General features: G+C 38.6%; 1 protein-coding gene across 9 annotated transcripts in view; it reads right to left on the reverse strand.

The window, feature by feature from the left end:
• LRCH3 (leucine rich repeats and calponin homology domain containing 3) overlaps positions 1 to 22,794 on the reverse strand; it is a 128,650-nt gene that overhangs the window by 15,211 nt on the left and 90,645 nt on the right. For 3 of the 9 annotated variants that reach the window (XM_037033733.1, XM_037033728.1, XM_037033725.1), the window contains exons 11-15: positions 18,934 to 18,982; positions 17,783 to 17,932; positions 14,843 to 14,890; positions 13,850 to 13,903; positions 6,405 to 6,476 (exon numbers count right to left, since the gene is read on the reverse strand). In XM_037033733.1, coding sequence (XP_036889628.1) covers positions 6,405 to 6,476; positions 13,850 to 13,903; positions 14,843 to 14,890; positions 17,783 to 17,932; positions 18,934 to 18,982 — 373 coding nt within the window. The remainder of the gene's footprint in view (positions 1 to 6,404; positions 6,477 to 13,849; positions 13,904 to 14,842; positions 14,891 to 17,782; positions 17,933 to 18,933; positions 18,983 to 22,794) is intronic. The other 6 variants (XM_037033731.1, XM_037033727.1, XM_037033726.1 and 3 more) reach the window with 5 other exon arrangements.

A 22,794-nucleotide genomic window follows, 5' to 3' on the forward strand; every position in this document is an offset into this window, starting at 1 on the left:
TCCAACCAGATTGGCAGGGGCAGAAACTTGGAACGGGAAAATTCAGCAGAGGTATCTAGGGAATGAGGAGTCCCAGCCCCACACCAGGCCTCCCACCCTAGCACTGGCCCCCCTTCCTGGCCAGTGCCAGGAAGGTAATTCCCCATAAGTTCTGGCTGCAAAGAACACTGAGTGGATGGAAAAAAATTCTAGAGTTCCAAGCATTTCCCCTTCAATAACCCACACACAAACTTACTGAGACTTATTCCCTCTGAGCTCCAGCATCAAGGCAGCAGCTTTAAAGACACCAGTGGCATACAGAGAGGAACTGAAGTGTCTGGCATCAAGGTGGGAACTGGGGGGACAGCTTTCTCCCAAAAAGAAAGGCCAGCAGAGGTCATTGTCTCTTTTCTAAGCTGTCCTCCACACAGCCATAGACCCAGCAGGTGGGGGCCATATCCCAGACACCATCAACCTGGCTAACACTGTCCTGCCCTGAATATCCCAAGACTCCATCCCACCCAACTTACAGGCCCACCCAGCTGTTAACCTTGACTTTTCCATATGAATGACTGCTCTTGGCTCATGCTTTACAACTTCCTAAATCCTCTCAAACAAGCAACAGCTGGCATCAGTGAGCCTCCCCCCAGCCCCCTTACCTCTCCTAAGTGGCTCCAGGCCTGGTACTAGCAGCAGCCAGCCTAGATTCACACACAGCCTTGCTTCACCTGGAAATCTCCAAGCCCAGCACAAGTAGCAGCGATGTCCGATTGCTTTATAGCTCATGCAGAGTGGTCCCAGACAAAACACAGGTGGGGGGCTGACATTGGCTTGCACCACGTAGGGAAACCCCAGAGCCAGTTCACCCAGTGGACAGCTATGGACTACAATGAAGCACCACTGCCCTGCCCCTGGGCAGCTCATCCTCTATGGAGGGTGGGGGTTGGTGATCAATGGTCATAGCCAGTCGTTCCAGCTGATTGGCCTGGGTAAATCCCTTCCACTGGCCTGCTTTCAATAGTCTAGGATCAACTACAAGAGGATGGTGTATGCAGCCCACATGAAGGACATACCTTAAGTACCCAGCTTGAGTGATCTGGGAGGCTATGCTACTGGACCCCACAGTACAATTACTACATTAGGCAAGGCTACGAGGACAGTGAGTCAAAACAGATCCACCCAATACATAGAAACAAACACAGGGAGGCTGCCAAAATGAGACAAAAAAACATGGCCCAGATGAAAGAACAGATCAAAACTCCAGAAAAAGAACTAAACAAAGGGGAGATAAGCAATCTATCAGATTCAGAGTTCAAAACATCAGTTATAAGGATCTCTAGAAACTTAAGAAGCTCAACAGCATAAAAGAGATCCAGTCAGAAATGAAGGATACACTAATTGAAATAAAGAACAATTTACAGGGAAACAACAATAAAGTGGATGAAGCCAAGAATCAAATAAATGATTTGGAACATAATGAAGAAAAAAACAACCAATCAGAGCAACAAGAAGAAAAAATTTAAAAAAATGAGGACAGTCTAAGGAGCCTCTGGGACATCTTCACATATGCCAACATCCAAACCATAGGAGTGCCAGAAGGAGAAGAGGAAGAGCAAGAAATTGAAAACTTACTTGAAAAAATAACAAAAGAAAACTCCCCCATATTTGGTGAAGGAAATAGACATGCAAGGCCAGGATGCACAGACAGTCCCAAACAAGATGGATGCAAAGACACCCACTCCATGACACATCATTAATTTAAATGCCAAAATTAAAGATAAAGAGAGAAACTTAAAAGCAGCAAGAAAAAAAGCAGTTAGTTCCCTACAGGGGAGTTCCTATAAAACTATAAGCTGATTTCTCAAAAGAAACTTTGCAGGCAAGAAGGGATTGGCAATAAATATTCAAAGTCATGAAAAGCAGGGACCTAGAGCCAAGATTACTCTATCCTGCAAAGTTATCATTTAGGATTGAAGGGCAGATAAAGTGTTTCCCTTCAAAACAGGGAGAGAAACATCTAGGCATGTGCTCTGACTAGGAATCAAACCAGCAACCTTTAGCTTTGTAAGACAATGCCCAACCAACTGAACTACCTGTTAATTTTCTTAGTATTTTTTTCATGATAGATGCTTTTACTTTTATTTATCTAAAAAGTTTTGATAAAATCTCTCATTTCATTTTTTATGGTTATTGCTTTGTGTCCTCAGAAACAACTGCCTATTCCAAGTCAAAGTTTTTTTAAAAAAGATTTTATTTATTTATTTATCTTTAGAGGGGAAGGAGAGAGGGAGATAAACATCAATGCATGGTTGCCTTTTGTGCATCCCCTGCTGGGAACTGGCCTGCAACCCAGGCATGTGCTCTGACTGGGAAGCAAACCATGATCCTCTGGTTTGCAGGCCTGTGCTCTATCCACTGAGCTACACCAGCCAGGGCTCCAAGTCAAAGTATTATAGCTTTAGTTTTCGCTTGTTCTTAAACATACTATAAAAAGTTAGCTTAAACTTCCAGCCAAGATGGAGGCGTAGATAGATACCCTGTGCCTCCTTGCACAACCAAAAAAGTACAGGAACAAACTGAATAAAAAACAGCCAGGGCTGACAGAAAATCATACTGTATGAAAGTCTGACAACCAAGGAATTAAAGAAGAAACATTCATCCAGACTGGTAAGAGAGGCGGAGACAGGCAGCCGGGGTGGAGAAGGCTTGCAGCCAGGCAGCAGCTGGAGGACCAGAAGAAGCAGTGGCTTGCAGACTGAGCAGTCCCACATTCTTGTGCAAATAAACCGGGAGGAACAACTGTGGAGCAAGACAGACAGCCTCAAAGCCTCTGACTGAAAACACCTGTGGGGATTGAGGCGGCAGTGGGAGAAACTCCTAGCCTCACAGGAGAGTTCATTGGAGAGACCCACGAGGTCTTAGAAGGTACATGAACCCGCCCACCCAGGAATCAGTACCAAAAGGGCCCAATTTGCTTGTGGGTAGCAGGGGAAGTGACTGAAAACCAACAGAGAGCAGAGAAAGCATCACTGTTCCCTCTCGGACCGCCGCCCTCCCCCATACAGCATCACAACACAGAATATTGGTTTCCTCACCTTGGTGAGCGCCTAAGGCTTCACCTCTTACTATGTAATAGGTGCTCCGAGACAATAAAAATGGTCCAAATGAAAAAAACAGCTCAAAGCTCCAGAAAAAATACAGTTAAGTGACAAAGAGACGGTCAACTTATCAGATACACAATTCAAAGCACTAGTAATCAGGATGCTCACAAAATTGGTTAAATATGGTTGCAAATTGGAGGGAAAAATGAAGACTATGCTATGTGAAATAAAAGAAAATGTACAGGGAACCAACAATGAAGGGAAGGAAACCAGGACTCAAATCAACAGTTTGGAGCAGAAGGAAGAAAGAAAGAACCAAAGAGAAAATAATGAAGAAACAAGAATTCAGAAAAAAGGAAGAGAGGCTTAGGAACCTCCAGGACATCTTTAAACATTCCAACATCCGAATTATAGGGGTACCAGAAGGGGAAGAGGAAGAGCAACAAGTGGAAAACTTATTTGAACAAATAATGAAGGAGAACTTCCCCAATCTGACAAAGGAAATAGGCTTTCAGGAAGTCCAGGAAGCTCAGAGAGTCCCAAAGAAGCTGGACCCAAGGAAGCACACACCAAGGCACATCATAATTACATTAGCCAAGATTAAAGATAAGGAGAGAATCTTAAAAGCAGCAAGAGAAAAGGAGACAGTTGCTTACAAAGGAGTGCCCATAAAACTGTTAGCTGATTTCTCAAACGAAACCTGGAAGGCAAGGAAGGGGCTGGAAAGAAGCTTTCAAAGTCATGAAAGGCAAAGATCTACATCCAAGATTACTCTATCCAGCAAAGGTATCATTAAGAATGGAAGGACAGATAAAGTGCTTCCCACACAAGAGAAAAAATAAAGGACTTCATCATCGCCAAACCATTATTACATGAAATGTCAAGGGGACTTAAGAAAAATAAGATAAAAACTATGAATGATAAGTGGCACTAAACATGTTTCTATCAACAATTGAATCTAAAAAAGAAACTAAGCATAAAAGAAGAACAGAGACAAAATCATGGATATGGAGAGTGTTTTGATGGTTGCGAGATGGGAAGGGGTGTGGGGGACTGGGTGAAGAGGTGAGGAGATTAAGAGGTACAAACGGGTAGCTATAGAATAGCCATGGGGATGTAAAGTACAGTATATGAAACAGAGTAGCCAAGGAACTTATATGCATGACCCATAGGCATGAACAATAGTGTAGGGATCGCCTGATGGAGTGGGGCTAAGGTGGAATAATAGGAACAACTGTAATAGTATAATCAATAAAATATACTTAAAATTAAAAACAAAGTCAGAATAGAGGCAACTTTTAAAATGACTTAAAAATGTACTTTTATTAAAACTATAAATCTCAGTGACTTGCATTCTAGGATACTAAAATAATTCATTCAAATCACTTCTAAGCCATTGACTAAATTGGAGAACTATTGTAAAATGAAGAGGAAAAAGGGAAATTAATATGAAGCCAACTTTTATGACTTGTTAAGCAACAAAAGAAATAAAATTATTCCTAAATATAGCGTATACCTGCTGTAAAGTTTGTGGGGTATCAACAAATAAAGACTAAATGTTTTTAAACTAATCACTTCACAGTGCAGCAGGTCAGACAGAACGGTAGACCATCACACAATTTTCAGCTCACTGACATCTGGCCTTTCTCAACTATGATTCTCAGTAGAATAAGCCCAAATGCCCTCAGGTATCCATTGAGTATAATGAATTTCACTTCTCTCCTCCACAATTAGAATGCTACTAACTTATATAACTTCCTTGAAAGAATCTTGAAAAAGTCCCTCAAATAATTTTCTCTGTTGCTGCTCAAATGAGAAACCTAATGGAGGCAGACTAGCAAAGGGTTAACACAGAAGAGAATTACAGAGTTTCTTCGCCAGTGATTCGTGTACCTGTAGCATCAAAGAAAGGTTTTATAAAGTTTACAGATGTTATAAAGCTGGAGTCAGCATTCAGAAGGACATGAAGTAGAATTTTAAGGTACTCTGGTAAATTAGAGAAGTAAAAGTGTTCAAAAGCAAAATTAAGTATTCTGGAAAACAAAAAAATACAAGATGTGGAAATAAACTGTCATTTAGGTATATTACTAAAACATTTGAGAATTATAGTAGACACAGAGCAAAATGAGTATCAAAACAGAAAAAGCCAATGTAATGCTTAGTAAGACACGTGAAAGACCCTCGTTTCATGCTCAGCACCAGGCAAACTCTAAAGATGGACATACTTGTAGTTGGGGACTGTGGAGCCAAACTGGGAGACAGAGACTTGTGAAAGTTCCTAAGGAATGACAGGCTGGGAAAGACATGTAAAAGGATCAGAGTTTATTTAGGGATCAGACAAGGGTAGCATTGTAATAGTTTTCAAATAGGGTCTGGCACAAGTAATGCCCCTCCGTCACTACAAAATCTTTTAATACAAAAGCTGCATGTAATTCTACATCATAACAATATCACAATCAAGCACACTCTAGAATATTTTAGGTGAAATGTTCAAATTAAAACTAAATTACTACATCCATATCATTACCCTCCCAACCACACTCAAGCAGGCGTTACTTCTGCTGGGCCTATAGAAGGATTCTTACATAAAGACTACTATTTACTAGAAAATCTCCACACTGGAAAGGAAGGAAGAATCAAGTGTAAAAAAAAGAGGAGACAGGAATTAAAAAAGGATAAGATCTTGACAGTGAGGACAATTAATCACTTCTTATGTATCATACGGTAACACATATGAAATTACTGTCCCTCGAAGCCTTCAAAAAAAATAATATACTACGGGTCCTTATTCAGGCCTCTACACTGTAAGATCCCTGGCACAACTATTGCAGATTTGTGGCTAATCACAAAAGCAGCCACAGATAATACACATAAACAAGGGAATAACTGGGATTCAGTAAAACCGTTTACCAAAACAGATGTCCTAGGGGTCAGAGCTTATTGACCCCAACTGTAGAGGGTGTTGGCAGTTTAAATAGTTTTGGAGACTAGGACTCAAAATATTTTACAGGTACATTAGACATCAAAGCCAAAATAAAATGACTCATGACAAAAGAATAACCATTGATAGGAAAACTAGAATGACATTTCAATTAGAATCAAAATATAAAGAATTAAGTCTTTATGACTATCTCTGGCATGATAAAACTTTCAAAAAGTTTCAAGTGAATTAATGTTAAACTCAAACAGTTTTATAAGCTTAATGTATTTCATGCAATCCTAGATTTCAGACTGCTTACTATTAGACCAATCCATTGGAAAAGTTAAGACCTGCAGTCTGTAACCCCTCCCGAGTTCCTGGTGAATCACAGTAACAAAAGATACCTTAACAGGTGTGAAGGCAGACGAATGAGTCAGGGTAGCAGCACAGCCCACCTGATTCAACCCTGACAGCGACTACATTTCAAAAGAGAAAGAGAACAGAAGGCAGAATTTTTGTCAGCAAAACATCAGGCAAGGAGGCAGGCAGATTTGGTCAGTAAAATTATAAAAGGAAAAGTTGACAAACTTTCAAATGGTTTACCAAGATATTAGGGCAGGGAGAATATTTGTGGGGGTGGGGACATAACTTATAAAATAGTTTTCCACTTGTATAATTCAAACTATTTCAATACCCTATACCACATCAAGAAATGAAAAGCATGATGTTAAAAACAATTCTACACAGAAATAAAACAAGAAACATCAATTTTTTTTTAGTAAAAAAGCCTTGAAACTAATGAGTCCTGTGCTGTATCTATGACATAAGAGAAAAATCCAAAGAGCTCATTTTATTTTTTCATGTCTAACAGGCTTTTTAAAATTGATTATGCTATTTCAGTTGTCTTGATTTATACCCCTTACGAACCCCTCCCAGCACTCTCCACTCCCTCCAGCGATCCCCCCTACTTTGTTCATGTCTGTAGGTCCTGTATACAAGTTCTATGGCAACTCCACTCCCATACTTGCTCTTCATCCCCTTGCCTATTCTGTAACTACCTATTTGTAATTCTTAATCCCGTCACCTTCTTCCCCCATTTCCCCAGACCACCCTTACCCTGGCCACCATCCCAATGTTCTCCATATCTATGATTGTTTCGGTTCCATTGCTTGCTTAAGTTTTTTAAAAATATATTTTGTTTATGCTATTACAGTTGTCCCATTTTTTTCTTCCCCTTTATTCCCCTCCACCAGGTACTTCCTATTCCCTCCAGCAATCTTCCCCCTTAGTTCATGTTCACAGATCATGCATATAAGTTTTTTGGCTGCTCCATCTCCTACACTGTTCTTAATATCCCCCTGTCTATTCTGCACCTACCAACTTGTGTTCTTTAATCCCTGAACCTTTTCTCCCATTCTCCCTCTTCCCCTCCCAACTGCTAACTCTCCAAATGATTTCTGTATCTGATTCTGTTTCTGTCCTGCTTGTTTGCTTAGTTTCTTAGATTCAATTGTTGATAGTTGTGAATTTGCCATTTCAATTTTCATAGTTTTGATCTTTTTCTTAAATATGTCGCTAACAATTTCATATAATAATGGTTTAGTAATGATGAACTTCTTTAGTTTTACTATGTCTAGGAAGCACTCTGTCCTTCGATTTTAAATGACAGCTGTGCATGACTTTGAATATTTCTTGCCAATCCCTTCTTGCCTGCAAAGTTTCTTTTGAGAAATCAGCTTAGTCTTATGGGAACTCCCCTGTGGGGAACTAACTGCTTTTTTCTTGCTGCTTTTAAGTTTCTCTCTTTAACTTTTGGCATTTAAATTATGATGTGTCTTGGAGTGTGTGTCTTTGCATCCATCTTGTTTGGACTGTCTGTGCATCCTGGCCTTGCATGTCTATTTCCTTCACCAAATACGGGGGAGTTTTCTTTTGTTATTTTTTTCAAGTAAGTTTTCAATTTCTTGCTCTTCCTCCTTCTGGCACTCCTATGGTTTGGATGTTGGCACATGTGAAGATGTCCCAGAGGCTCCTTAGACTGTCCTCATTTTTTTTTTAATTTTTTTCTTCTTGTTGCTCTGATTGGTTGTTTTTTCTTCCTTATGTTCCAAATCATTTATTTGATTCTTAGCTTCATCCACTTTATTGTTGTTTCCCTGTAAATTGTTCATTTCACTTAGTGTACCCTTCATTTCTGCCTGGGTCTTTTTCCCACCATTGAAGTACCCCATGAGTTCCTTGAGTATCCTTATAATCAGTATTTTGAACTGTGCATCTGAGAGGTTGCTTATCTCCATTTTGTTTAGTTCTTTTGGGGGGACTTTTGTTCTTCCCTTTGGGCTTTATTTATCTCTTCATTTTGGNGGATGTTGGCACATGTGAAGATGTCCCAGAGGCTCCTTAGACTGTCCTCATTTTTTTTTTAAATTCTTTTTTCTTCTTGTTGCTCTGATTGGTTGTTTTTTTCTTCCTTATGTTCCAAATCATTTATTTGATTCTTGGCTTCATCCACTTTATTGTTGTTTCCCTGTAAATTGTTCATTTCACTTAGTGTACCCTTCATTTCTGCCTGGGTCTTTTTCCCACCATTGAAGTACCCCATGAGTTCCTTGAGTATCCTTATAATCAGTATTTTGAACTGTGCATCTGAGAGGTTGCTTATCTCCATTTTGTTTAGTTCTTTTGGGGGGACTTTTGTTCTTCCCTTTGGGCTATGTTTATCTCTTCATTTTGGCATCCTTCCTGTCTTAGTTGTGTGGCTTATTGTAGAAAAGCGCACTGGTAACCTGCGGGTGGCAGAACCATAGGTAATCATCAGGGTGGGGCAAGCCGTGTCACCACTCTGTGACTCTGTGTGGGGAAGGGCTCATATGGGACAACACTGCCCCCCTGGGCTCTGGACTTTTGTCCAGCAGGAAGCTGTCACCTGAACTCGCCCTTATGCCAGTCATTGTAACTTCTCCCATATTATACTGCTGCCCTTAAAGCTCTTGCCCTGGTGTTGAACCCCAGAGGAAGTGAGTTTGCATTAAGTCCTAAGTCTGTTGCAGACCTTAGAGGACAGTCCTGAGAATTCCGATTTCTTCCACCATCCCAGTCCACATTGGTTTTTACAGCCAGACATTTATAAGGTCTTATCTTCCTGATGCTGTAACTCTGGACTGGGTGGTCTGGTGTGGGGCTGGGATCCCTTGCTCCTGAGGTATCCCTCCTGATTTTTATCCACCACACACGGGTGTGGGACCAGCCTGTTTCACATCTCTGCACCTCTTTACATCTTTGTGTCTCCACCCATCTGGATAAATGAGGCTTTTTCATTTCCTTGGTTATTAGACTTCCATAAACTCGATTTTATGATTCTGAGTGATATTTATTTTGTAGTCTAGTAGTAATTTTTGCTGCAGTTGTGAGCTGTGTTTACCTGTGCCTCCATCTTGACTGGAAGTTTCTTTGGGTATTTTTAAAAATTCAGTTGCTGAGAGTTATATATTTATTGCCATTTTAATGTTCATAATTTTGTCAGTGCCTTCAACATTTCATTTAATAATGGTTTGGTGATGATGAACTCCTTTAGCTTTACCTTGTCTAGGAAGCACTTTACCCTTTGATTCTAAATGATAGCTGTGCTGGACATAGTAATCTGGGTTTTAGACTACTTTGCATCACTATGAATACTTCTTGCCAGTCCCTTCTTTCCTGCAATGTTTATTTTGAGAAATCAGCTGACAATCTTATGGGAACTCCTTCATAGATAACTGCTTTTCTCTTGGAGCTTTTAAGGTTTTCTCTTTATCTTTAATGTTGATATTTAATTATGATGTTTCTTGATGTGGTCCTCTTTACATCCATCTCTTTTTTTGACTCAAAAAGGTCATTTTAGCTGAGTAAAACTAGTATGAAGAACAATATTTTTTCAGTATTAATCCAAATTCAATTTAATAGCTCTGATGTTAAAAGACGAAACATTAGAATTCTGTATCACCCCTTAAGGCATATTATTTCTGCCTCTGAGAAAGTCCAAATTACCTACAGGAGGTTAAGTAGAATTCTCCTTTTCCTTTATCCAATCACCAACCTGCAAACAACTAGCTAGATACATCAGAGTAAGTATTAGTATTTGTTGTACACAATTTTGATTTACAGATAAAAGCTGCTCAAAACATGATAATTTTTTTCATTTGGTGGGGAATGGAAATCAGAGAAAACAGGACTTTCACCAAGGGTGTTGGATAAGATTGTACTTATTAAAAGACAACAAAATTTCAACAGCTTAATGATAATAAAGGCTTTCTTAGTTAAATAATTTTGAGAAATTTAACTTAGGGTCACAAATATATAAATTATGGGCTAGATGAACAAAAACATATGTAAGTATTTAGAAAAAAGGTGTGTAGGTGATCAATAAAATAAATACAACTACTTTTAATGAGAGATGACATACAGCAATGTCTCCCCACACCCCATGTATGGAATATACACTGCAACATAACCTACCTTAAGCCAGAAAAAAATGAAGAAATATACCAAAGAGCAAGATGTGATGGCAGCAATACAATGTGTATATGTTACCTGTTGAGACTTCCTGGGCCTCCTTATAATCAAATGTACCAGAATTACTGTCAATTTCAAATATAAAAAGGATAAAAGCCACTATGTTGGCAAAGAAGGAAAAAGGGAGTGGAGGGAAGAGAAAGTAGGCAGAGATGGAATACCGATGCAGACGGGACATAGAAGAAAGCCAGAGAAACTTGAAGAGCAGCCCAAAGAGAATATGTTAGAATAACTGATATTAACTATTACTAATACTTATTTCAAATTCTGTATTTCAAGTTATTTAAATTTCAATACATTTATTGTTATAATTATTCAAATTCAACATTTACCTTGCTTTATCAGCAGACCTTTTCATCATGAAACAATTTAATGAGGATTATTAGATGCATAGCATTTACGGGTTCATTTAGGAAATACTAATTGAGCACATAATATATCCCAACAGCTATGATACAGATTGAATATACACATGTAAATGCAACAAAGAATATCCCTGGGCCCATGAAGCTTATAGTCTTGTAGTCTAACAAGGGAGAGATGAATAAGAATAAACACCTATCTAAAAGTGCTATAAAAATTAATAATAGAGACATAAACTTGACTTGAGGGTGGAGAGTTGCAGAAAAGCCATTTTAAAGATGTGACATTTGAGCTGATACCAGATAGATGAGAAAGAATTAACCATGGGGTAAATGCTGGGTGGAAGAGGCATTCCAAGCAGAGGAAATAGCATGTGCAAAGGTAGGTAGGGAAGGGCTTGCTGGATTTGGAAAGCTGGAAACTACTGGCATAGCATGAACGCAGAGGTGAGGTAGACAGTAGTCAGAATATGCAAGAATTTACAGGCCATGTTAAGAAGTTTGGATTTTAGTCTAAGAAACTTGGAGGCCATATTAAGAAATATGGACTTTATCTTACTGTGTGAAGCCACCCGAAGAGTAATTTTGAAAAGATCAAAGGTAGGATTTAAAATATGACTTTTTTTGCAGTGTTGGACACTAGTTTGCACTCAAAAATATGTGACATGGACCTTGCATTTTTTTACAAGAAAACAAATCCATTTTCTTTCTTAAAAACTTTATTTTATTTTTTGAGAGTGGAAGGGAGGGAGAGAGGAAGAGAAACATCAATGTGTGGTTGTCTCTCAGGCACCCCCTACTGGGGCCCTGACCTGCAACCCAGGTATGTGCCATGACTGAGAATTGAACTGGCCATCCTTTGGCTCACCAGCCAGCACTATTTCTTTTCTTTTTAAAATGTTTATTTATTTTTAGAGAGAGGGAGAAAGAGAGGAAGAGAAACATCAATGTGTGAGAAAAATATCAATCAGCTGCCTCTCAAATGCTCCCAACTGGGGACCTGGCCTGCAACCCAGGCATGTGCCCCGACTGGAAATGGAACCAGCAACCTCTCAGTCCGCAGGCTGGTACTCAATCCACTGAGCCACAACAGCCAGGGTTATTTAGTTTTCAATAAGTTTAAGTCCCTGAGAGGTACAACATTACACAGATTCTGTGTCCAATGGCCTTATAGCAGGAAAGTTGCTTCAGAATTTAGCACGAACCATGCCACTGATTCCATGAGCACGAGTTACCTTCTCCCAGATTACTCTGGTTTTGTTTGGTTTGCTGCCAGGAGTCACTGTGCTGTTCTTTGCTGCATATACATAAGCACATCCCTAACCTAGAGAGAATTCAGTTTCTCCTTGACCATTAACTCCTTCAATTTTAAGAAAAGCTGTATGTGTTCCCTCTGGTACAGAGACCTCGAATACTGCCAGCAAAAATGTCCCTGACCACACCTTTCCAGATGTATTTGTCATTATAGAAGTCCTGTTCCCAGCAGGCCCTCTCAGACTCCAAGATGGCAGAAAGAGTAAAGACCATCTACTTCAGGTGACACAGGAATGCTGATAACTAAAGGACAAGTGCATGTGTTTTGAAATGGTTGAAGGGGATTTTGCTGTTTTTCCAACTTCCACTTTTTCCTCGACATAAAAAGTCTGGAAACTCAGACTTATATTACCTACTATATGTGTTATTAAACCTTGTCTTAGGTTCCCTAATTTTCCATTATAGTGTGGGAGGGAATACAGCGTGGTGTTTAATGAAGGTTTTTGTCAGCCAGATTGAGATTTAAACCCAGCCTAGCACTTAGTAGCTACATTCTGGACAAGACATTCTGTGCCTCAGTAATCATCTATAAAGCAATGATAAGCTTAACCTTAAGTTGCTGTGAGGAGTGAATCAGGTAACTCTGCTAACGTGTCCAAATCACCACAGGCACTCAATATTTTCCTGCATTAATTTAAACTAGCTGCCTCTCATGTCAATTAACTTCCACTGAAACTCCAGAAGCTGCTGGCTTCATTCATCTGGAAGACTGCCCAGTTAAAATGTGCTTTTCCTATTTCAAAGGAAATGATGATCTCAGAACACAGAAATGTGAACAGACAATGGAAGTTTACATAATAGGAATCTCATGCTTAAGTACACAGTTCATGCAGCAGCACACACAACGGAGGCAGTTACTAGCACATAAGAGAGGAGCTGACAGGGAGAGCAGACTATTGAACTGCTAATTTTCAATACTACTGTGAACCCCCCCGCCCCCGACATGATAGAAAAATTATATAAATGGTTAGAATTATCTTTCAAGCCTGATAAAAATAAAACTATTGATAAAGTTCTCATGTTATACTGATTTTCAGCTGATAAACAGGGAATAAAAGTAAACCAGTGTTAAAAATGATCAGTAGATAGCATTCCAAAAGTTAATGTTTCCCAGAGTTTAAAAATAGGCATGGAGGGATAATCTTGAGATTAAGTAAGTCATTTTTTAAAGTTTGAGATTTTCAGTAGCATAAGATAGATGACAAAATAGGATGCCAAATACACAGTTATATAATTAGCATCACAGAGTAAAGAAACCCATTTAACACATGTGACTCATTAGCTGAATTAATGATTAGTAAAATAAGTGCACCTGGAATTAGAAATGACATGTAAAAAACTCGCAACACACATACAAAGTCAATATGGTTCTCAATGCAAATATTTTACTTTTGAAAACATTAACAAAGATATTTCAGCCATAGCTTCAGGACACTGGGTCACTGCGTAAATCATGAGTAGTAATGGAGGAAAATAGTTCTAGCCATTTTGTATAAAGCATTTAGTAATGATGCCCATCATGTTTTATGCTATTTAGATCACTTTTGAATGAGAAATACAATAGCTATTCTCCAATCTCTAGACACAGCAATTTAAAACTCCATTTTGTGCAAGGTTCTTACCACTAACAAGGCACTATCATCAGTGTGTTGAGACCTTCTGGATGGGAAGGGACACTGGAGAGGTGGAGAAAATGAAGCAATGTCAAAAATAAACTGCACACACATGACATAGTTCACAAATACACAAAGAGACATATTAAGACATACTTGTGAAGATGCTAACATACAGGACCACATGGAATATAATTTGAAATTCATATACCACAATAGCTAATAAGTTGGTTCTAAGTAATGATTTTCTTCCAAAGAGCCTGAACAATTTCAAGTATGATCTTATTGCCTAAAAACTTTCTAAACCAAAGTGGGAACAGGAATTAATTATTCTTTGTTCACAGAAGAGAAAGCCAGAATCTGTTATTTAGTGAGCCAATGACAAATAAAAACAATGAATTCAAGAGACATGATTTCTAGTCTATGCATCTCTTGATTACCTTTCTTGGACAAAACAAGAGTATAACTGAAAATTTTAGAATTGTTGTTTTCCTGAGAAGCTTTCATTTTTAGATAACGAATTCTCCAGAATTACCATCAAGAAGGAAATATGGGGTAAAAAAGGAAGAGCGCATTAACCAGTGTGGACAAGTATAATCAACAACACTTACACTTAGGGAATGAGTGATGAAATTGAAAATACTATGTAGAGTTTTTTAAAAATACTGACACCATCCCCCTGTGCTGGATACGCCTCTCTCTCAGGACTAGTTCTCACTATGTGATAGACTTCCAAAATGGACGAGGGAGATGATACCTCTGGTGGGGAAGGAAGGGAAATACTCTCCAGATGGAAGTGTATACTTTAAAAAATCCCTGATCTACAGATTCTGATAAACTCCCTGGCCTGTGTCTTCTTCCCCTTAATAAACAGAATTTTGTGAGGAGAAAAGAGAAAATAGCAATATTTAGATCATTGAAAACACATGATAATCACAAGCCAAACATTTCATTTCCACTGAAATAAAAAATTCCAAAGTAATGGTGATTGTATGGACTTACCTCGCCATCGAAGGGGGGCTGTTTTTGTGGACTGTGTGCTGCTTTTTGCTATAGACCCCCAGCCCCCCAAAAAGGGAAGTTGATTAGAATCTTTAACACTAGAAATGATAACTTCTATTTACTAAAATAATTGTACTAATTTCTGTATCTCTTGTGCATAACATTTTTCTTCACTTACTAGTTAAAAAATATTGCTCTTTTCCTTAAGTAGCTTACAGTTGAAATGAGGCAAGGCAGTAAAATGACAAACAGTATGTTTATGTCTATAAGCATTTACAAAAAGACATTTATAAATCTATTTTATATATACATGCATACAAACAAATTCACAAAGTGGTGAACTCTCACTATAGTCTCTCAGTGAAATTGTTCTCTCTCTAATGACTTCAAGCACCAGCCGAATGCTAAGAGCTTCAGCTCTCATCTATCAGCCAAATTTCACATTTGCACTTCAACTGCCTGTGGAAACACTCTACTTGGAAACTCCACTCTTACCTCATGTTCAACACGTCCAACACAATTTACCATTTTCAAAACCAATGGGCTCTTTTCCCCAATTTGCTAATTTGTTATTATGTTAAAAAACAATATTATACCATCTGTATAGTCAGTGCTTTACAATGTGTTCTCACATACAGTATCTCAAGTGATTCTTCCTCTTACTCTGTGAGAGAAACATCATCATCACTTAAAGATGAGAAAATTAAGGACAAGAGGGGTTATGTGATATGTGCAAGATTGCAAAGTTGGTAAATAGCATAACTGAGATTTGCACCCATGTCTTCTGACTCTAGATTCTTATTAAAACCAATTTTTTTTTTTTGCCTCAAAATCTTGCCCTGGCTGTTGTGGCTCAGTTGGTTGGAGCTTTGTCTTGTAAACAAAAAGTTGTGGGTTTGATCCCTGGTCTGAAAATGTATGGGAAGCAACCTATTGATGCTTCTCTCTCTCATCAATGTTCTTCCTTCTCCTTTCCTCTCCCTCTGAAAGCAGTGAAGGAAGGCCTTCAGGTGAGGGTAAGGAAAAAGTCCTGCTTTGGGACTCCACTCCCCACCATCATCTTCAATGAGTTAGTCAACATTCACTACACATCTATATACAGGAAATGATGATGTTTCTCTTGAAATCTCTCCTTCAGTTTTTAAAATCTGTTATTGTTGTGGGTGTGTAGCACTCATCATACTAGTAAAAATATTAGATGTACCATAATAATTCTGAAATAGTCACTAAAGGTGCAGAATGGTTTAGTAACTTTATAAAAGTGAAGCATATACTAAGGAGCGAAGCTGGATTCAAACTCAAATACTTCTGGTTTTAAGCTCTTACTGCTATGCAACACCGTTTCTTCTTAGAAACTTAGAAATCATGTAGTTTTATGCCTTTAATTTGCACCCTAGTCTAATTATTATACTTATTATCCATTTCAATTTCCTCCTTTCTTAGTCTCTAACATATTCAATACCAATACATTAGGTTTTCAGAAGTATCTTTCCTGGGTTTTTTTTCTGCTTAAGTACTTACAATTTTTTTCTGCCTAACAGATCAAGATTAAACTCTAATTTGACATTTAATCAAGACTATCTATAATGTGATTATGTCTTAGTAGCTATGACTTCTCCAGAAGGCAAACTAAGTGAGTTTATATAAAATGCACAGAACAGCACGTAGAACACAGTATGAGGTAGCCATTATTATTTACTGCCAGTTAGTATAGCGTTATGGTCACGGTGTAGGGTTCGGAGCCAGCCTTTTTTTTTTTTCTTTTAAAGAAACTATTTCTTTTCCATCAACCTTATTTCCATTTTCTGTTCAGTCTGTCTTGATTAGAATCCTTGCTTTGCCACTTATTAGCTAAGTATTTAACCTTAAGCAAATTATCATCCTCTCTGATACCTTGGGAAAAAACAGAACTTTTCATGTGTATGGTACTTAAATAAGATGGTCTTTGGCTAGAATTAAGAAACACAGGAGGGAAAGTGGAGGACATGAGTGATTCCTTCATGTATCAAACATTTATTGAGCTTTACTCTCAGCTAAGACTGGATAATATCTAGGGACACTGCAGTGAATAAACAAGACAGGCATGGTCCCTGCCTTCACTAAGTTCACAGATAAATGAAACAGATATTAAACAAACAAGAATACAAATAATTATTTAATTATGAAGGAAAAGTCCAAGATAATTTCAGAACAGAATGACATAAGCAATTCAGGCAAAAAAAAAAAACCACAACAAATTTAGATGCAACTATAAAGGTTGTAAATGTTAAAAAAAGAAAAAGTATTAACAGGAGTTGATAACTGAGTTTAAGCATGGAGAGAGAACAGAAAGGAAAGAATCAAAGATGACTCTAAAGGCCCGTGAGTCTTACAAATTTCTGGTATTGGGCAGATTGAAGAAGTTAGAGATAGGTTAGCTAACGATGCTTTACATAGGCATGACACTTTCATTTGCATATTACTGATCTCTACTAATGCGCTAGAGATTGAGAAAATGGCAGCTGGACAGTAAAGTGATCCCTAACTACGAGGAAGAGACTATTGTCCTAAGAGCTACAGCATCCCGTCTAATTGTCCTCAGGCCTATCTACATGAGGACAAGTAATCTAATCATAAGTAGGACAAGATTACACTATTTACTCAAGATTCCTTATATGAGGGGATAAAAGTTGACATTTTAATTAAGACAATAAGTAATGATGGCCTCAGCAAAACAAATAAGCACTTCTAAGAAACTTTAGGAATATTATTATTATTGATTTTTTAAATTTTATTTATTTATTTATCTTTAGAGGGGAAGGAGAGAGGGAGAGAAACATCAATGTATGGTTGCCTTTTGTGCATCCCCTGCTGGTAGTTAGCCTGCAAGGAACCGGCCTGCAACCCAGGCATGTGCCCTGACTGAGAAGGAATATTATTAAATGAATTCAAAGGACTCACCTTGACAAAGTCCAAGACAGCATCTCTCTGAATCTGCTTGGTCCTTATTTTCTCCTCTTCATACTGTAAGGCGGCGAGCTGTGCCTCTCTCCGAGCACGCTCCACTAATTGTTCTCTCCTCCGATGAAGTTCGAAGTCTGTATGTGATGGCTGAAACAAAAGTTTGCATGTGCAAGTGAGGATAAGTATCAACTCATCAATTTAGGGAACTACTACTGACCCAACTTTTATTTTGTAGTCATCTAGCATTTCTTTAAATGGGTTTACTGCAAATTTTTCCTCATTTTTGCACTATGTTCTTATATGTACTATAAAGCCATCATGTGGGTAAAGATTTATTTTGTCTGGTATCTAAAACATTGTTAGCAAGTACCAGGGGTACATGTTATACTAACTATATGACTGAAAAGGAGGGTAGTGAAGTTCATAGATATCTAACAACTAATAGTAATTTAAGAATCATAAAAGAAGAAAACCATCTTTGTTAAAAAAGATCAAAACTGCTCTTCCCAAAAGTGACCAGAGATAACCTCTAAAAATAGTTTGCTATTCACTGACCCAGAAAACCCTACAAAATCACACCAATCAAGAGGTTCAAGTCTTTATGTTCGCTTTAAGAACATTTGTGAATCTACCAGGCCACCAAGGGCATGCATATTCAAAAAGACACCAACAATCTGAAAGACGTCACTTTGAAGATGCAGTGTATGTCATTCCGTCACTACAATGGTGGAACTGGTAGGTGTGCCCGGGGCCAAACAGTGGGCACGGACACAAGGTTGGTGGCGCAAAAAGAGTGCTGAATTTTTGCCGCACGTGCTTAAAAGTGCAGAGTAAGGCTGAACTTAAGGGTTTAGATGGAGATTCTCTGGTCCTTGAGCATATCCAGGCAAACAAAGCTCCCAAGAACTTTCAGAGCTCAAGGGCGAACTAACCCCCACGTGAGCTTTCTCTGCCACACGGAGACGGTCCTTCCTGAAAAAGTAAAGACTGTTCCTCAAACAGAAGAGGAAGTTGGACAGAAGAAAAAGATATCTCGGAAGTAACTGAAGAAACAAAAGCTTATGACCTGGGAGTAAGTTCAGCATAAAATAAATACTAATAAAAGTTTTTTAAAAATTATAAAAACTAACAGAGAATATGAATTTTACCTGATTGGGACTTGGTGATAGTGACAAGAGAGATGGCTCAACTGGAACCCTGACCCAAAAAAAGAAAAAGAAAAAACTCTTTGATAAGAGAAACAGATATAAAAGACAAGTGAAACTTCATTGTTAATGTAGCTTTCTATTAATCAGTACGCAAACTGTCTAGTCAGCACTGAAAGACTAAATGAATTTTTTGTAAACTTGAGCCCAAGTCACTAATGAAGCTACAGAACTACCTGATGTCTCCAACTCACATTTCACAGGACGGTATCACTGACCGAGGTGCAGACAGCTAACAACTGTCTGTGATCAGCCAGCGCTGACAACAGTCATTTGAGATCACTTTTCAAACACTATCATTTCTTTATAGCACAAATAACTATTGTCTCCTTTACTACCATGACTGAAACAAGATATATGTAAATGGAGATTGTTTTATATAGAAAGTCATTTATCAACAGAAATCTGGATTACTACAGAACCCGGTAATTGTACTTGTAAAGTATTCCTCCTCCCATTTTTAATTGATGAAGAAATTTTAATAACAAAAGTAAAGGTTCTGTAAGGTTTTTTTTTTTTTTTTAAGATTTTATTCATTTATCTTAGAGGGGATGGGAAGGAGAGAGAGAGAGAAATATCAATGTATGGTTGCTTCTCGTGCGTCCCCTGCCAGGAACCGGGAACTGGCCTGCAACCCAGGCATGTGCCCTGACTGGGAATCGAACCATGATCGTGTGGTTCGCAGGCCCGCGCTCAATCCACTGAGCTACNTCCCCTGCTGGGAACTGGCCTGCAACCCAGGCATGTGCCCTGACTGGGAATCGAACCACGATAGTGTGGTTCGCAGGCCCGCGCTCAATCCACTGAGCTACACCAGCCAGGGCAGTTTTTATTCTTAAGAAAAAAGATGAAACCGGATTTGATACTTAAGAAATAATAAAACTAGTCTGGTTTTGTCAGTGTTAATTCCTATAGTTTCATATTTATTTTTTTCCTAAACTGGATTTAGTGTTTCTAGTTTCTGTTACTCATGTATGTTTTTAAAACTAACAATGTTGCAACAGTAACTTTTTGACATTTAGGACATGGAAATTTAAACTATGATTATTAGCCAAATGTTTTTTAATTCTATATTGCTTCTCATAGAAATTAATAAACTTTACAAGACCTAGCCTGATACTATCATCTCTCCTGAGATGCCATTCAAATAAGTAAACCCTTTTTTAAAAATGATAATATTTGTTAGTTTTAACTTTATATTTATTTAATTCACCTTGGCAAATAACTAGCAATTTATCATAATTTATCTCCTTACCTTTATTATCCTGCAGGCAGGTATCTATGTGTATAAGGAAGGGGAAAGTAGGAAGCAATGTACGTAGTGGGTGAAGGAAGGAAAAGAGAATTAAGACGAAAAACTGAGCAACTTTCTTTTCAGCAACGACTAATGGGCAAGTAGCAGTGTGTTAAATTGCCTCGATTCCTTTTAGTATTTGTAATTGGAAGACTGATAAGATTTTGGGGGGTTAAGACAGGTGTTGATAGTCTGAGAGTTCCAGTCATTTCAAAGTAATTTTGTCTTTCTAGATTCTTTGTGTGTGTGTGTGTGAGAACATTCTTAGTATTTTCTTTCTTTCTTTTTTGAGATTTTATTTATTTTTATTTTTAGAGAGAGAGGGCAAGGGAGAAATAGAGGGAGAGAAACATCAATGTGTGGTTGCCTCTCAGGTGGCCCCTCCTGGGGACCTGGCTGGAAATCTAGGCATGTGCTCTGACTGGGAGTCGAACTGGTGGCCCTTTGGTTTACAGCTCATGCTCAATCCACTGAGCTACACCACCCAGGGCTGTTTTTCTAGGTTCTAATTAATGTAATTCCATTTGAATATAAGCTCTAGGAGGATGGAAACTTTTGGACTACAGTTCATATTTATTTCCTAATACCTGGAAAAGTACTTGGCACACAGAGTAGCACATAAGATATTGAGCAAATACCTAACTAAATAAGTGAAGCACAGGTGACACTTAAGCAATGTGAGGGTTAGGAGCACCAACCCCCTTCGCTTGCAGTCAAAAATCCACCTATAACTTTTGACACCGCCAAAACTTAGTTATCCCTCAATATCTGTGGGAAACTGGTTCCACCCCCCAGCCCTCCCCAGCTGATACCAATATCAACAGATGCTCATGTCACCTACATAAAATGGCATAGATCAGTGCATGAAGTTGGCCTTCCACATCTGTGAACTCCCAATTGCAAATCAAAAACAGAACAAGTATTTATTGAAAAAAATCCATATATAAGTGGACCCATGCAGTTCAAACCTATGTTTTTTAAGGGTCAGCTGTACGCATTGATCTGAGAGCTTAAACTGGTTATTTAGATAAACCACTGAGCTCCTGTCCAGAAACTGTACTAAGGTCTAGTGATTTGAAACACCCAGTTAAAAGCACAGTCAGCCCTCTGCATCTCTGGGTTCTGCACCAGGATCCAACCATTTTCAATCCCTGGTTGGCTAGAACCCCAGTGCAGAACCTGGAGATACAGAAAGCCAACTAGGACTCACGCACTGTGGAGTCAGAAGTGGTCCTGGGACTGACCCCTCTGGATAATGAAGGACAACTATAATCATGGCTTCAGTTTGCTGCACTGTGTCGGACTAGACACATTGAATGACTCTTTCAATGAAAATGTTGAATAAGCCCTGGCTGGTGTAGCTCAGTGGATTGAGTTCGGGCCTGCAAATCAGATGATGGTGGTTAGATTCCCAGTCAGGACACATGCCTGGGTTGCAGGCCAGTTCCCAGCAGAGGATGCATGAAAGGCAACCATACATTGATATTTCTCTCCCTCTCTCCTTTCCTTCCCCTCTAAAGATATATAAATAAAATCTTTAAAAAAAGAAAAAAGAGCTGGGATCCAGAAAAAAAGAAAAGAAAATGTTGAATAATTTTCAAAATCCCGCTGAAGTGCCATGAAAAATAAAGAACACATAGATTCTTAAAAAGAACTGCGGATTCTTTTAAGAATAAGAACTCTGGATTAAGGTTTGATAGGCAGAGTTTTGGCCCCTATGATCTCCTCACCTGGTGTTATTCCAATAAATACACTACATGTCAAAAGGACTTTGCAGATGAAATTAAGGTTACTCAGCAGCTGACTTTAAAATGAGATTACCAGGTGGGTCTAATATCACACGGCGGGCCCTTAAAAGAAAAGGAAGCCAAGAGAGTTCATAAGATGCAGCAGAAAGGGAAACCAAAGAGATTCAAAATGTGAGAAGGATTTGGCTCACCATTGCTGGCTTGATACAGAAGGAGCCATGAACCAATGAATGTGGGTGGAGTACAGAAGCTGAAAATAACTCCCAGCTGATAGCCAACAAGGTAAACGGGACTTTAGTCTACGACTGCAGGGAACTGAATTTTTCCAAAAACCTATACAAGCCTGGATGTGGATTCTCCCCAAGGGTCTCCAGATAAGAATCCAGGCCAGACAAAACCTTGACTTCAGGCAGAGAACCAAAAAAATCCTGTCAAGATTTCTATCCAACAGAATTGTGATATAATAAATGAGTGTGTTTTAAGCTGTTAAATTTGTGATAATTTATTACATTAGCATTATAAAACTAATACATAAGGCAACTGAGCAAAAAACAGCTGGCTNACTGAGCTACACCACCCAGGGCTGTTTTTCTAGGTTCTAATTAATGTAATTCCATTTGAATATAAGCTCTAGGAGGATGGGAACTTTTGGACTACAGTTCATATTTATTTCCCAATACCTGGAAAAGTACTTGGCACACAGAGTAGCACATAAGATATTGAGCAAATACCTAACTAATTAAGTGAAGCACAGGTGACACT

This window comes from Sturnira hondurensis, unplaced genomic scaffold (genome assembly GCF_014824575.4).
Source record: "Sturnira hondurensis isolate 20B ecotype Veracruz unplaced genomic scaffold, ASM1482457v3 Scaffold0021765, whole genome shotgun sequence".
Lineage (NCBI taxonomy): Eukaryota > Metazoa > Chordata > Mammalia > Chiroptera > Phyllostomidae > Sturnira > Sturnira hondurensis.